At 31.6% G+C, this 17,190-nt stretch overlaps 2 protein-coding genes across 2 annotated transcripts; one reads left to right on the top strand and one right to left on the bottom strand.

Annotated features, from left to right (window-relative positions):
- Positions 1–926: 926 nt before the first annotated feature.
- On the bottom strand, positions 927–5,062 carry LOC106710652 (sorting nexin-29). Its single transcript, XM_045686887.1, has 11 exons — positions 4,917–5,062; positions 4,350–4,516; positions 4,053–4,180; positions 3,830–3,971; positions 3,520–3,623; positions 2,618–3,347; positions 2,325–2,448; positions 1,967–2,143; positions 1,662–1,802; positions 1,415–1,542; positions 927–1,162 (listed from the first exon to the last, which is right to left on the bottom strand). Exons 1-11 carry the CDS (start codon positions 4,917–4,919, stop codon positions 1,075–1,077), a joined length of 1,932 nt encoding a protein of 643 aa, XP_045542843.1. The 5' UTR covers positions 4,920–5,062; the 3' UTR covers positions 927–1,074.
- Positions 5,063–5,395: 333 nt separating this feature from the next.
- Positions 5,396–16,489, top strand: LOC106710806 (cyclin-dependent kinase 11B). The gene is made up of 12 exons (XM_014502975.2): positions 5,396–5,657; positions 5,817–5,975; positions 6,054–6,724; positions 6,887–7,105; positions 7,395–7,626; positions 7,802–7,976; positions 8,272–8,454; positions 14,574–14,718; positions 14,860–14,981; positions 15,095–15,319; positions 15,405–15,623; positions 15,732–16,489. Exons 1-12 carry the CDS (start codon positions 5,581–5,583, stop codon positions 15,936–15,938), a joined length of 2,634 nt encoding a protein of 877 aa, XP_014358461.2. The 5' UTR covers positions 5,396–5,580; the 3' UTR covers positions 15,939–16,489.
- The last annotated feature ends 701 nt before the right edge of the window (positions 16,490–17,190 follow it).

Consider the following 17,190-nt stretch of genomic DNA (forward strand, 5'->3'; position numbering starts at 1 on the left):
TTTATTCTAAAAACTACTTTTTTACAGACTCGCTATGTGACAACCGTTTCATGTATTATTCTAATAAAAACATCTTTGATTTAAAACTTCAATTTTTTTATGCATTGTCTTTTAGTTTTAAAAGCTCAATAAGAAATAATATGTCTAACCGTGGGTTTCTGAGACCAAAATCCTCGTTTAAAACATATTGTTAAATCTATTTTGTCAAAGATAATGACAGGGATGACGATATGTTTTATATAAGAGATTTTTGTCTCAGAAACCGACGGTTAATTATTTTTTGGATTACAATTATCTTTACAAATTAAATTATTAAACAATACAGTTAAAATAATAAAGTATAAATATGAACACAATTACAATTTGATGACCAATAATAAAATTATGATTTGGTTTGGAACACAATATCTGGAGGTTACTCCATTACTTAAAAAAAAAAACTATACAATTTTACAAGTCAAAAATTAATTAAATTTATAAAACATAATGTTTATACAAAAATTAATTGATAATAAAATTATTACAATTTATATTTCAGTAATGACATTGTATTAATCATGTATATTTCTTGCTTGATTGAAACTCTCGTCATTTTTACTGACTAAAATGTTATCACAGATGTAATTTTGGATACAAAAACAATATATACATGACCTTATTTCATGGTTAAATATATGAAATAGGATAAATATACATAAAACTAAAATAATGTAATATGGTACATTACGTTTTTATAAATAAACTCAAATTATAATCTTTGTTTTTAGTATGTCGGAGTGTTTTACCTTGTTCTACTTTGCTTACATGTTACTATTAAAAGTGTTAATCAACTGGAAATGTATAATTAAATTTGTTTAATATTGTAAAAACTGTTTCCAATTAGGGACATTCTTAACACATACATATTTAAATTGTGTAAAGATTTCTATGGTTTAGCATATCTTTGTAAGCATGCATATAATATTGTAGAATTTAATTTAAGTATTTTGTAGTTCTAATTTTATTGCAACAGAGTGTATCTGTAACTACAACAATTGGTAATTAAATATTCTCCAGTGAAAGGCTACAGCTACATCACAGTCCGTCGTAAGTTGATATGGAATCACTAGAATGTTGGTCTAAATTTGTATTTACACCATTTTCTTTAATACTCGATGATGTTCTGTAAAAAGTTTGAAATATCAATTATGATATTAAATTATAAGTAATATAATATGTTAACATGTTCAATGCCACTAAGATTTATACGTACTAAAGTGATATCGTTGATGAAATCGGTGGAATTGAATGTGTCAAAAGTAAATATTGCCGAATTAATAGCGTTGCCAACAATAAGAAATTTCAAAAATGAAAAAATTATATATTCAAACAATATTTTCTGAATACATGATCAGTAAAAAATTGAATAAAATACCCAAAAAACGGTAGTAACGTGATGAGTTGAGCGCGACTGGTGCACTCGCGTAGTTCTGGCAACACCAGCAGCACGTGTCGCAGGTACGCCTGTAACGCCAGCCGCCGCTTCTCCACGAGGTTAGCATCCTGGAAATTATATGATCATGGTATGATATGATTTGGTAGCATTGAATGTGTTAAGAAGTCTCCCGGTCTCTGCTTACACCTCTAGGTTATGGGCGTGAGTTGTTTTTATTATAACTTACTCGTTTCCTGAGCGTCTTCTTTGGTGGGAATTTATAATTAGCTATATCCGGATGGCATTTCTTTAGCTGCGTGTGGAGCTCATGGAACTTTGCATATCTGTGATACACATTCCATTCTTCAAGACCTACTTTTATAAATATCTGCAACATGAATAAATATTTATGCATAGAAACTGTTCATCATAATATAGGCTTTTCCACCTTAGACGAGACATGGTACTTATTTCTTTTCTTTTGCGAATCTTTGTTTAAAGATACATTTCAATTCAATGTTTAAAAATCATTGAAAATTAGTTTAAATTTACCTGGTACACGTGGTATGAATGTGTTCTTTTTCCAACTAAGAATGCACTCGGCATAAATACTTTCACATTTGACTCGGGATAATCTAAAATCTCTATGCCAGATGCACTTTCCAGGTCTTGTAGCCGTCTTTGTAAATGCTGATTAAATTCCATAAGTTCTGCATGCATTTCTGCAACCTACAAAAAAAAAGTAAATTGTAACCTCTATGGGCCATAGGAAAAAAAAGGCTTCACAAGAGTTTTTCCTCTTTGTTTTAACTGTTTTGAAATAAGTTTTGTTTATTTAATATCTCCTTTTTACTGTATAACTCTCATTTTTTTTCTGTGCATAAAGGAAAGGTCAGTTTTGAACACTCACTTGAACAAGTTTCTTTTCATAAGAGCTGATTTCTTCATCATGTTCACTGCCATTTTTCAAGGCGATACCAGTTTCCACGGCTGACATGTAACGTTTTAGTTGGTCTTTTAGTCTTTCATTTTCCCTGAAAAATTTTTTATTTCATTTTAAAGAAAAATTTAGTGTATTATGGTCTCATAAATTAATACTAGATCCATTAAGCCATTACTGACATACCTTCAAACAAACATCCATCCATCCATTTAAACATTCGCATTTATAATATTAATAAGATTATACTGAATATTTCTTACTTGCTTAGGTCCCCAACAGTTTTCTCCAATTTCTGCACTTTCTCTTTGCTAATTAGCTCAAATTGATTGAATTTAATTTGTAAATCTAAAAACTCTTTTTCCCTATGATCTAAAATAGAACTAACTCTTTTCTCGTCACTACCTCCTTCATCTTCTGTGAAGCAAAGTTCCAAACAAGATGTGCTGCCATCTATACTGCCCGCAACTTCTTCACTATCACTCTCATAAATTTTCAAGCAATTTACACTTAAATCTGAGACATTATCATCTCTGGATACATTATTTCTATCTATACTACTGGAAGATGAGAAAATTTCTTTAGCACATTCCGACAGTCTTGTAAGTATTTGTGACGGACTGTCAATTCCTTTAACGCTATCAGGAAAGAAGTGACGTAAACCACTTTTGTACTCTGAACTGGTTGGTTCACTTGTTGATGTTAACTGAGGAACTATTACAGGATCTGGAGAATTAAGACATGTAGGAGGAGCACTGTTCCATAATGTAGAAGTTTGAGCAACAGGATCAATTATTTTGTTTATTTTTTTCCTGTCATTTTGTTCCTCAAAGGTTATGACTTGTCGTATAGGCTTTCTATTAACATTTCCTGATGCTTTTATTGGGGTGGGCAGTGGAATGACATGCTCCGGTTTTGTTGTTTGAGTTATTTGTTGTGAATCATTGAGCACAGCTTTGTCTATTGATAAAGCAAATAAAATTGTTGATAAACCTAAAATAATAATCATTGTTAGTTATTTGTTATCTAGATATGCAGTGGAAAATATGATATATTGATTTTTTAGATAACTATTCTGCTGTGTGGGTACAAATAGGTAAACATTTTATGTGTATAAACAGTATAAATGCATGAATTACAATGTAATTAAACTAAACATACAAACCTGCAGCAATATCAGGCAGTAAATTAGCTTCCCTAGTTCTGACCATGGCATCTTCTTCATAATATTCCGATAAAAGTCCATGGCTTATCCAACTTTGCAAATATCTTCAAAAAAAATCAATTATTCTAAATTTATAATAACATCAATGATTTCTAAATACTAATGTTAATATCTGTAGCGGAGATTATAATTTGGAATTCATTGACATATCAAAGTAGTTTATCTTATTTTTCTCTTGTCAGAAATCAGCTGTTCCATACACATTTCTTCACACATAATTTTAAATAAATGATTAATAATTCATAGTTACCTCTCTAAAGATCGCTCATTTAATGCTGCTCTTATGAATGCTCTGAAATAACCTAATGGAGTGTTGATATTTGATAGAATCTTAAACCTTTCCTTTTCGTGTTTTGTTAAATGTAAACAACAATAGCTCCAAAGTGTGTTACCTAAAATTAACTCTTGTTTAATTCATCATTCATTACAAAAATTATAATATCATTACAATATATAAAAAAAATTATTCTTACCAACATTTATAATATTAAAAGTGAAGTTTAAACCAGCAGAAACCAAATTCTGTATTGTAGAATTTGATAAATTTGTTTTGATTCCATGACTAAGTATTTTTTCCCATTTTTCACATAATTGAACTATTCTAAAATTTTAAAAGTATGTTGCATTAGTCGTAAATCATAGCTACATATACAAATAATATTTTAACAATTTTTTGTGACAAGACCAGGAACATTAAAAGATATAGAAATCAAATGAAAGCTGATGAAAGAAGTTCACATACTATTTATACAAATTACATTTAATTTTACCTTAAATCATCTTCAGTTGCAAGTTCAGATTTTCCACCAAATCTGTTTTTGCAATTATCAACACATGTTTGTAATTCGCGTAGAATTTGTTGACCTGTCTCTGTCCTCTTTTTCACATCTTCCCTGTTTTCTATAGCATTAGCAATTGTGTTCAATATCTTACTATTCTGAAACAATATGTAGTACACTTTAGTTGAACAAACAATTGTAATAACATACAAATAATGGGCGTATCCAGTGTTAACATCTTTGAAGTAGTATAAGTATTTTTTTGATAATCATTTTCAACATTAAATCATGAGTTCATGATTTGATATTATTTTATATTACTTTATTCATACATTATGTATAGCCCTCCTTTTTCTGATTCTATACTCTAATTTATACTGGTCAAGGTAATTGTAAAACAGCTTAGCTCAAAATCTAACTTTTACAATATTTATTTGTTAAACGTAATAATACGGATACCTATATAGATAGTAACATTAAAATGCATATCCATTGAAATTGTATGTAAGAAGCTTTAAAAACAATTCAAATATTCATCATAATGAAATTTTCACTTACCATGGTTTAATTAAGACTACTAAGCATAATTACATTAAGCTAATATAATTATGATAATTTTTTTAGTTTTTATAAGTATTGAACATCATATATGGATTAAACACATAATATCTCGTTAAAATTGGATATTTTAAATAAAACAATAAAAACTACGACAGTAGATTTTACAATATTTACCAATTTACGTCCGTAATTTGATGTGACAGTGACAGTTTGATTTGACTGATTTTGTCAAGCGCTTGACGCTTGACAGCGTGTTTTAAACAGCTTTTGTAAATAACATTTTTTTGAAAATAGTTAAATCAAGTAGTACCTTTAACTAGAATAGGTTTGTAAATAAGTGATAGTAAAAGCATATTTATATTTACCGAAAGCAGTTATTTTATGAGCAATTTAATCTGAGTTTTAATAAAATACTCGTCTATAGTCATTTATAGTCTGCGGTGGCTGCGTCATCCTCCGAATAACAAAATGGCGAATTCTCTTTCGTCTTTTTGAAGTGTTGTTTCATTTGCATCGCTTCGTATTACTCTATTCCTAATTTTCTAATTCTCGTATAAAAGTAATTCCATGTTTCTTTTATTCTCAGTTGTGTGATACAAACAATTTGATTAGTTATTTATTCGTGATAATACTTTGATTTTGGTTTACTGGTGAGGATACCATGAGTAATTACGATGACGACCAAAGTGAAGACGGAGAATTAGCACGCAGCCCCATACATGATGAAATGGATTTTAGGTTGGCTTTTTGTATTTGTTATGAATTGACAGTGATTTGAATTAAAGAAAAATTTGCAAACTTTCTTTGATATGATAGTGTGATGTGCATTTTATAAAACAAAAAGGATGGTTTTCCCCATTACTATTTTCTAATATCTAAAGTTTTTTACTTCCATAGCTTATCTGATGAGGACAGAGACAATGCTGACTCATTGGTAATTAAACCTCCTCAAGCCGTGATTCGACCTTCACATAGGGACAAAAGAAATCACAAACGTTCAGGAAAAGAGAGATACAAGGAAGTAACATCAAGAAAAGAGAAAAAACACTTTTACAGGTAATATTTGGTTATTTCACGCATTTTGATTGATTTGTTGAAAGTTGTATAACCATTTATTTAATTTTTTTCATACAGGGAACGTGATAAGTCTGATAAAGCTAAACGTGGAGAGGTACCAAAAAACCTGGAACGTGAAGATATGACGAAAGAGTATTATAGAGAAAAACAGTACTACAGAGAAAAAGATCCATATCGGGAAAAGGATATGAGGGAAAAAGAATTATACCATGAAAGGGAAATGTACAGAGAAAAGGATGTGTATAGAGAAAAGGACCCTTATAGAGAACGAGAACATTATAGGGAAAGGGAAATGTACAGGGAAAATCCTTCATACCGTGAAGCCCCACGGCAAAGAGATGTATACAGAGGGAAAGAGATTTATAAGGAAAAAGATGTCCAGAGGGAACGTGAAATGTATTTAAGTCGTGAAAGACAAAAGTATGCAGATAATGAGAGAAAACGATATGAAACAGAGAAAATTGAATCTAGGTTAAGGGTAATAGCTGAAGAAAATAGACCTAATCATAATGAGAAAGAAAATAGAGATAGAACTTCTGGTGATAAAGAGCTTGAAGATTTACGGACAAGATTACTTAGTAAAAGAATATCTAAAGAATTACAAAATCAAGACAAGAAACAGTCAGATTACACAGATAAAGAATCAAAATCTGATGATCGTCAAAGACATTCTTCATCATCATTGGATAGACATCAACAAGAAAGAAGAAAACGATTGTTAGAAGCTGGTAGGTCATTGTACATGTTTTCTGTAAAGACTTACAATGAGTATACTTTCTTTATTTAGTACAAGTTCAATTTAATGAACAAATAATTTGATAATAAATATACCATATAAAATTTGTTTAAATAATGTAAAATTTTGATATTATAAAGACTGTATTTTACAGAAAAAGAAATGGAAAAACGAAAACATGAATCACGCACCGAATTAGAAGCTCGACGTGAGGAACGTCGTCGTCGTGGAAAGAAAAGATCGGTTTCGCCAGATGATGTTGCCAACAAGAAAAAGCGACAACAATCCCCTAACTATGACTCTGTTGTGACGGTATCAGATGCAAGTGACACAGACATGAAAAGTGATTCTGTTCATTCAGAACCTGAAGAAGGTAATTATTGTACTATTTATTTTATTATCATTCAAACCTCAGTACCTTATTGTACTATCATTGTAACATTAACAATATATGTACAGTCACCTTTATTTTTTGTATTCCAGTTACTGTATTGTGAGAAATTAGCTAATTTTAAATTTTACTGAAGTTTATCATTCCATCCAATATTTTGAACCTCTTGTACACCTGCAAGAGGGTCAAACGATTATTGATTTAGAGGATCGATACTGTCAGCAATCCTAACTGTATTTTAAAACAATTATGTATTATAAAAATATTTTAGGTGAACATTCACATAGTGAGACTGATGAAGAGACTACTACAGATTCGGATTCCGATGCTGAGTCGAAATCAGCAGATGATGATGATGATGATAATGAAGAAAAATCTGAAAAGGAAGATAGAAGTGACAAAGAGGAAGATGTGGAGAAAACAAGACATAAATCCAAATCCAAGTCTAAATCACCCTCACCTAAATCAGTTCACAGAAGTCCATCATCTCATGGATCCAGAAGGTATATTTATAATATAAGAGAAGTTTCTGGTGTTGTTTAAAAATTAAACATAGATTTATAAAAATTTGATTTTAATTCAATCTTGAATATTGATCATTAGTGAAAATATGAAATTATAAATTTTTATTTTATTAAAAGTACTTGGTTTTTAATGTTTTCCTATTTATGATTTCAGATCTAACTCTAGATCGAAAAGCAGAAGTAGATCTCATTCATTTTCACCGCCACCTGTTGGTGAAAATGGAAAGGCGACTACCGAAGAAGAGAAAGTGGAAGATGATGATGATGAAAAATTGAGATTAAAAGAAGAAGCAATCAACTTGCTGCCACCATATTTCCCTGCTTTACAGGTAAAAACTACATTTATGAAAAATATTTAACTCAACTATAATTTATTCTTGTGTTTGTCTACTCTTGTAGTTTTATAACCTTTATTAAAAATAGATGATTTCATGTAAGTAAATAAAAAAAAAAACACTGAAAGGATGAATGAAGAAAAAAAATTTTGTTTTATATCACCATTGTCATATTAATGTAAGTATTTATGTTTTGAGAAATTAAAGAAATGTTTTTATGGGTAGTGCAGTGCATTTGACACTCTATGCAAAGTTTTTTCACATGTTACTAACAATATTAATTTTATAGGGATGTCGATCAGTTGAGGAGTTTCAATGTCTGAATAGAATTGAAGAAGGCACATACGGAGTTGTTTACAGAGCTCGTGATAAGACCACTGAAGAAATAGTGGCTTTGAAACGTTTAAAAATGGAAAAGGAGAAGGAGGGTTTCCCTATCACTTCGCTGAGGGAGATCAACACTTTACTTAAGGTAGGATCACAATCTCTTTTAATTATCTGTTGTAAGCTCACTTGAGCCATCGTAATGCGTCAGTGCTAACAGTTGAAGGTATACTTTCACAACTTTATTACTTTATCATAACTTAAGCAGGTTGTTTGAGCCACGAGCTGTAAGCACTCGATGGCTCATGTGTGACTGTCACATTATTAATGCCTTGTATTTTATTCCTACAGGCCCGGCACCTCTTACCTGAAGAGGGTTGTGCTAAGAGGTGTGACCCCATTGCAAGGGTTAACAACTTCGATACACGGGCGGGCCTAAGTATCTTATAAGGGATTTATTCCAGGGGGGAAACAATATCTCCAATACTTTCTACTTCTTTTGTGTCCAAACGTCATGTGCATTGGAAAGCAATTCTTTTAAATGGTACATTTAGATAAAAGTATAAACATCGAAGGTTTGTTGAGAAAGCGATGCAATTATATAAAATATCTTCCATATCTAAAGTGAATGTCTACTGCCATCAGAATTAAGGTAAATGTTATAACCATAAATATATCTGTTACTTAACACATTCCATGCCACAACAATTTTCTTGTATGAATGTGAACTTGCGTCGAAAAGTTTCTGGCACTGAAAGTGTTAATGGCAAAAATAACCAATTTATTTTAATTTTATTGTATTCACAATGCGTCTTTTGTCAGAGAGAGTGATCTTTGACATATGTTTTTTATTGACTTTGGATGGGATTAGCATGACACAAAACCACATATACATCTTAATTTTTATAAATTGTTGTTTTAGTATTATTGGAATATCATGTAAGAAAATTTCAATGTTTTGTCTGTGTTATATCTAAAAACTAATTGCTTATCAATTTTATATGCTTTAGTTGTTTAAAGTTTTTGTGTAAGATAAAATTACGGAAATATCTTGAAAGGATTTTACTTTGATTAAAGTATTTTTATAACATGTTTTATTTACGCGTTATAAAAATACTAATATTTTACGTTTTTGTAGTGTCTGCGACGATTTAATTGTATTTTATATTGAATTGTTTCAAAGCAAAGTACTAATAATTGCAGTTCATTGGACATCTACTTCAGTTTCACCAATCAAGGTGTTGTCAATACATGTAATGGCTTACAGTTTGAATGTAACCGTTTCATCGCGACAGAAGATTCCTGCACGAAAAAAATGGATATGTATTAGGAATTTTTAACATGATTAACAAATAATTAACTTACAAAGACATAGAAATTTTTTAAATGAAGAGATAGAAATATGTTTCACATAGATTATAAAGAAGTAAGTTTAGATCAGAGAAGATGGAAGATATTTTGAGGCAACAAAAGGCGAGTACAGTGGAAATTTAAATTTATAGAATATTACTGTGAGTACTGAAAAACCTAGGAAACATGGAAAGAAACTAAATATGTTAGTGACACTATAGAATTTTCATAAACTAATCAACATTATTTTGACATAAAAACTTTGATAATGATTATGATAATGAAATATTTCCTGAAAAGATTTGATATGTCAATGAAGAGATTTACTTAAAAGTATACTCAATAACAGTTGAACGGAATTTATAAAAAATACCCATTAAGCTCATTAGTTCCTATGACTTAATGATTTTGTGCTGAATCATACAAAAACATCCCTCGCCATACTCTTATAAAACAGATGTTCTTATATTAGAAATGTACAGTTATCAAACTATGCTACAGTTCTTAGCTGCAGTTACAACTGCTTAACTTTTTGGTTTTACCTTTAGCTGCTGTAGCACAGTTGAGATGTGATAGGTCATTTATAGCCATTGTGGCTCACTTGAGACATGACATGTCATTTAATTGCAGTTGTAGCTCACTTGTGATGTATCGTTTAATTTCCGTTGTAGCTCAGTTCAGACATGAGATGTCATTTAATTGCAGTGTAGTTCATTTGTGATGTAAAATTTTATTTAATTGCCGTTCTAGCTCAGTTAATATGAAATTTAATTGCAGTTGTAGCTTACTTATGATGTGAAATATCATTTTATTGTTGTTTTAGCTCAGTTGAGAGGTGTGATACGTCATTTAATTGCCTTTGAGGCTCAGTTGAGACGAGACATGTCATTGAATTGCAGTTGTAGCTCACTTGTGATGTGATATGTCATGTAATTACTGTTGGAGTTCCGTTCAGACAAGAGATATGTCATTTAATTGCAGTTGTACCTCACTTGTGATGTGAAATATAATTTAATTGCCATTTTAGCTCAGTTGAGAGATGCAATATATCATTTAATTGCCATTGTCGCTCAGTTGAGATGTGATAGGTCATTTATTGCCATTGTAGTTAAGTTAAAATGTGATATGATATTTAATTGCAGTTGTAGCTGACTGATGTAAAATGTCATTTAATTAACGTTATCGCTAGGTTGAGATGTGATAGGTATTTTAATTCCTATTGTAGCTTAGTTGAGATGTGATAGGTCGTTCAGTTTCCGCTGTTTTCAGTTTATAGATGTGAGAAGCCATCTAAGTGCTTTTGTAGCCCAGTTGGGAAGTGATAGGTGAATTAATTGTCGTTGTAGTGCAACTGAGAGATATAATGTCATCTCATTGCCGCTGTCGCTCAGTTTTGAAATGTAATAGGTCATTTTGTTGCTTGGACTCTTAGCTGCCCATATAGATGACATTTATATTGACTATGATTATTTTATTTTCTGAATCATACATCCAATGAAGCCATTAAATTGATAATTAACCATAATATATCTGTTCAATGCGTTGCAATTGATAGGCAATGACTAACACCGACTGACAGATACAGTAGGAATATGTGCACTTGCTTCAAAAAAACATCATAGCTAAAAGTTTTATTTGACTAGTGCAAATTTGTATAAATATCGTAGAATGTTCTTATTAAATGAAAAATATTGAATTTCAGTGAATAAATGTAAAGTTTTTAATGTAAATATCAGTTGGTTATTGATAGGATATGATAAATACAAACATAGGTTTGTTACTTTATGGCGAGACTTCAAGAGGTTATCGAACATTGTTCGATTCCTTTTTCCTTTAATTTATCCAATTTGACTTCTCCAAATTTTGCAAATGAATGTGGCATGAAATAAGACCAAAATGATAATGCAACTGTTCTCTTTTATTAGCCACTATCCGTCCTTATTAAGGTTATGAATCGCAGACCTTGGGTAATATGAGCACAAAAAGCATTGCACCGAATGTCCAGGTATTTGTTGATACATTGATGGACCAACAATATTTTTTTTACCTTAAACACTGCAAAGAAGTTAAATTTTATGAAGTAGTAATAAACTTTACTAATAATAAGTTGGCATTTTAAAAAAAACGCGACAATCGGAAATCTAATGCGTACATGTCCACTGTACTTTTAAGATTTAGTGAAAAAATATGTAGTTTTTATTTTAAAAACTTAGTAAAAACTTTTGACATTTTACAATATAATTTCTTTATATATTTAAGTCCATCACATATATAAAATGTTGAATCATACTTTTGTGTCATGCTAATCCTATAAAAATTTATCTATCAATGATTAATTATTATGCTAAGTGCTTAATTATATTTAAGTGTTTTCTTTTAATTTGTTGTAGATATTAATTATTGACTAAAAACTATGTCTCATGTAAAATGTTAAATAGATTGTAAGTCGGTCTAATTTCGGTCGGTCATTTCTAATTTTCTTTTTGTAATGTATTCTTATTAATTAATATTTTCCTGAATTTATTTCGTTTAGTGTTCTTTTGACAAAGCTAATTATTTAAAAGTAAAAACTTGATATTGTCCAAAGGTCTATTTGTATTTTACAATGTATTAATTCAGGAACTTATATCGTCCTTTATTTCTTTACGCCAAAGCAATAGTAAATTGTGATGAGACCCATCAGCCATTTCGGTGATGAAACGCGCACAACTATTTCAGTACTAGTAGTAGACAGACAAGTATTTCTAAAATTGGATTTTTGTTAACAACACTATGATGATTTTTTTATATTAATACAGACACTCCAATTTTATACATTACTAGCTGTCGCCCGCGACTCCGTCCGCGCGCAGTTAAAAAAACTTAATAGCGGTATGAAAAATAGATGTTGGCCGATTCTCAGACCTACTCAATATGCTCACAAAATTTCATGAGAATCAGTCAAGCCGTTTCGGAGGACTTTAACCACAAACACCACGACACGAGAATTTTATATATGATACCATGTCATGTAGAATTTATTGATTATAAAGTACTTTTTTTACTTTTCAATTCATCGTTTAGTTTGGTTATGAAGCTGCTTTTTTATGATTACTAACTGTCGCCCCCCAATTTGTCCGCGCGGAATAAAAAAAATACTAATTAGCCTCTCTGTGTTTTTTCAGACTATGTTCTACATCTATGCCAAATTGCATCGAGTTCCATTGAGCTGTTCTGTAGACATCTTCTAACAAACATCAATCCATCCATCTATACGTCCAAAAATTCACATTTATAATATTAGTAAGATTCCTTTGTTCCTTTTCAAGTATATTGCAGCCCAATTTGTCTCAATTTAGAATGTCATTAATTTTATTTGTTATTTTTAATGTAATCTACATGGTAATTATCCAAGTGTTAGAACTAACTAGTAGTTAATGTTAGTGTTAAAACTTAAAATACTATAAATGCGAATGTATACATAGATGGGTGGATGGATGTTTGTTTGAAGGTGTCTCCAGAACGGCTGCATGAATCTCTATGTAATTTGATTTAGAGGTAGTGCATAGTCTGGAAGATCACATAGGCTATTTATTAAGTTTTTTTGTAATTCCGCGCGGGCGAAGTCGCGGGCGACATCTAGCAACAAATAAACAGGGTAGCCGAATGAGTTGGGACCTTCTAGGTTTAGAATCGAATAGATCATGAGACACTTTAAACTAAAAATAACTCTAGGAGACATTTTCCTTATTTGGTTGCTTATAGTTCCGCAATAACGTTTATATGCCATCATATAATTTAACATTTGAATTATACTGAATTTATGAAATCAAAGATGTCTAATTTCATGACAAGTTTATACACAAAAATTATTTTACATGAGACAAGTTTTGGATTCATCAAATTACGCGTAATATAACTATAGTTTTCTTGTTGTAACAGCGGATTTTGTGAATTCAATATTTACGAGAGAAAAAATATTTGCATCGCCATCTCAAACAATATTTTCGATGTTTTTTATATTTTTAAGTATTGCGTCTTTTCACATTACATTATTTTCTATTAAATACTAAATTAGATTATTTTTTGATTTGAAAAGTCATGTTACCTGTGTTGATGGAGTGCTTTTAAAATAGTTAAAACAAATCGTTGGTTATTAATATTTTATATGAATAGTGCAAATTAATTAATAATGTATTATTCCTTAACTGTACAAAGAAACGAATTCGCTATCCTGTGATCGAATATTCTGCAGTAATTTACCAGAAATATTTAGCAAAATGTTTGTTGCTTTGAACATTTTTGATCTTATTACATTTTAGAGGGCAATCTGTAGAGGCATATAATTGTTCAAAGAAGAAAGTGTTGCGCTTATCGCATATTTATTTGATGTCACAATAACACGCATATATGTTTGATTTTTAAAATGAAAATGGTGAACTTATGATAGAAAAGGTATCTACGGGTCGAAAATCGCGGATGTAAAGTGACAAAGATGGATGTAACAGTATTTTGCAGTCATACAAATTTTTCTTCAGATAGTAAAAAACCTAAGTCTAGTAAATGACTATGTACTAACTAGTTTGACCCGATGTTCAGTCCAATGACTGTCTTAATAGAAACTGTTTCTCAAATTCATTTGTATTAATAAATTTTGTTAAGAAATAATAATAAGGGTAACGTTCATCATTAAACAGCGCTTAACTATTTTTAAATAATAAAATAGATACATTTTGTAAACGAGAAAGTTTCAAAAATTTTTAGAAATCGTTTATTAACTAATAGTATTTTACTGCATTACTAATAAGGTGTGTTCTTTTTTTTTATAATGTCGTCTGCAGAATATAAAAAAAGATATTTGTCTTCGTATGGTTGTTCGCTGCGTGTCCCGGGCACGCTCACATCTAACGAGTCGCACGTTGCGGTCGCTTGTTGCAGGGCCAGCATCCCAACATCGTGACCGTGCGGGAGATCGTCGTCGGCTCCAACATGGACAAGATCTTCATCGTCATGGACTACGTCGAACACGACCTGAAGAGCCTCATGGAAACGATGCGGGGAAAGAAACAAGTCTTTCTACCTGGTAAGTTAAGCAGATTTAAAATGACATTACATTAATACAGTAATTTTAACTCTGTTCTTTCTATTTTATAAAGACACAGAAATATGTTTATATAATAATGATCTCTGTTTAACTATTTACAACCTATATTATTTTTTACAGGTGAGATAAAATGTCTAATGACACAACTGTTGAAGGCTGTCCATCACCTACACGACAACTGGATATTGCACAGAGATCTTAAAACAAGTAATCTTCTCTTATCACACAAAGGAGTGTTAAAGGTAAATATTTTAGATTTTATTTCGTGTAAAATGTACTTTATGACTTGTATGCTTTCGAAAATATGTACTCATTATATCTATATTTAGATGAAAACTTTGTATATGTTTGGTAGGTGGGAGACTTCGGCCTGGCGCGTGAGTACGGCTCGCCCCTCCGCCAGTACACGCCCATAGTGGTGACGCTGTGGTACCGCGCGCCGGAGCTGCTGCTCTGCTGTAAAGAGTACTCCACGCCCATCGACATGTGGAGTGTCGGCTGCATATTTGCTGAATTCATTACAATGAACCCCTTATTCCCCGGAAAGTCTGAAGTCGATCAGCTAAATCGTATATTTAAGGTAAAATTTGTACTGCAATTTAAATAAGTGTTATTTGCGTTAAACTTAGTTTTACTCACGTCTCATGTAATTTAATTAATAACAGGATCTTGGTACTCCGTCCGAGTTGTTATGGCCGGGCTACAACGAGCTACCGGCGGTGCAGAAGATGACGTTTGCGGAACACCCGCCGGGTGGACTGCGCCAGCGCATCGGATCCGACCTGCTCTCCGAAGCTGGCTTGTCTCTATTGCAAGGATTTCTTACATACAATCCCGCCCGAAGACTAACGGCTGATGCGGCGTTAGAACACGCCTATTTTAAGGTAACAAGGTCTTTATTTATAAAAAACCTAGTTGAATTAAAAACATTTGTATGACTCCGATCAATTTTTCCCACTAGTTGCTGATTTGACTTGTTAATTTTGTTATAGGAGCAACCGGTAGCGATAGACCCGGCGATGTTCCCGACGTGGCCGGCCAAGTCGGAGGGCAACCGGCGCACGACACACAGTCCGCGCCCGCCCGCCGGCGGTGCTGCGTACGCGCAGTACGCGCGCTCCGATTCCGACGACACTCTCGGCTTCCAGCTGCACGCGCGCTCGCTCAACGTCGCCCCGGGGTTCTCGCTCAAGTTCTAAACTAACACTTACCTTTTCTATTAAAATAAACTGACATTATCAGACCTCAACCCTTTTCTGAAGTGATAGATGGTAAGGGGAGGTGGACTTGACGAGGCAGGCAAAGACAGATATACCTTTTTTGCACATCCTCTCCTCTGACCATTACAGGTAGGCAACGTATCTGCAACCTTTTAACTGTAGATGTTTATGGGCAGCGGTTACTTTGTTATTTTAGCAATGTGAGATGACTTCTCGCCCATTTACCATCTTCTCTATAGAAAAATTAAACAAATTAACCAACCTCATTCACTGGAAATTATTGTATTCAAAGTGAATGAGAGCCTGTGAAAGGATAGTTCAATATGTTTCACCTAGTATTGACGTTAAAAGTGTATAAACCAACATACTTTTCAATCTAAATGTCCTTTGGTAATGAAAGGGATTTAAAAAATAGGTGCAAATGCAAGAAAATATGGTATAGTGTATTACGCGTAAAAATCTATACTTATGTAAACTAATGTATACAAAAAAATATATAAAAACCTAAAAAGTAAAAAGATCAATCCATCTTGGACAAAAAAAATGTTTAAATGAAAAAAAAAATTAAAACTTTGCCTGTGTATAATGTTTATGTAAAACAATGATGAAAATATTGACTCCTTTAAAAATATACTTTGCGTCATCGCGCTCAAGGAAAATAGTGTGATTTTTTTGTGTAAAAAAAAACTAGGAATCAAAAACTGAGATAATTTAACCTGTCAACTTTTGTCTTATTTCTCTGAACTACAATTTAATGTCTGTAATAAAATGTTTGTAACATCTGTTACAATATTTTTTGTAATTACGTTGTATTTAGTCAATATTTAGCGAAGTTAGCTAATTAATGGAGCGTTTAACTTTACTTTAATTTTCATGGCATTTGATTATCATCTTGGTTGTGTTGTTTTGTAGATTGTATTTGTAACCAATGTATGACTAAATATTTAATGTGTAATTTCTAGACGTATTGGTCAATCGATGATCAAAAAAAAAACTGCCATAACAAATATTATTTTCTTTGAAGAGACTTTTTTATTTTATGTGTTTATTGCACTACATAAATTCGAACTCAAGGCAAATATGAATATAAATTTTTAGATTTTCTTCAAAATGGGCAATGTTTAGGGCGACTCGATTTTTATATGAAATACCTTTAGTGTCCGCACTGTAAAATCTGAGGAAAACAATAATGTTATGGACTATGTTCCAAATGAGTTTAAACTCGTTACAT

Source organism: Papilio machaon, chromosome 4, assembly GCF_912999745.1.
Source record: "Papilio machaon chromosome 4, ilPapMach1.1, whole genome shotgun sequence".
Taxonomy (NCBI): Eukaryota; Metazoa; Arthropoda; class Insecta; order Lepidoptera; family Papilionidae; genus Papilio; species Papilio machaon.

Coding starts and splice junctions, on each gene's coding strand:
- LOC106710806 (XM_014502975.2), top strand. CDS start 5,581: ATGAGTAATTACGATGACGACCAAAGTGAAGACGGAGAATTAGCACGC. Junction 7,627..7,801: donor TCATCTCATGGATCCAGAAG/GTATATTTATAA, acceptor TTATGATTTCAG/ATCTAACTCTAGATCGAAAA. Junction 15,320..15,404: donor AGCTAAATCGTATATTTAAG/GTAAAATTTGTA, acceptor AATTAATAACAG/GATCTTGGTACTCCGTCCGA.
- LOC106710652 (XM_045686887.1), bottom strand. Junction 2,144..2,324: donor ATGAAAAGAAACTTGTTCAA/GTGAGTGTTCAA, acceptor TTTTTTTTGTAG/GTTGCAGAAATGCATGCAGA. Junction 1,163..1,414: donor ACGTTACTACCGTTTTTTGG/GTATTTTATTCA, acceptor AACTTTTTACAG/AACATCATCGAGTATTAAAG.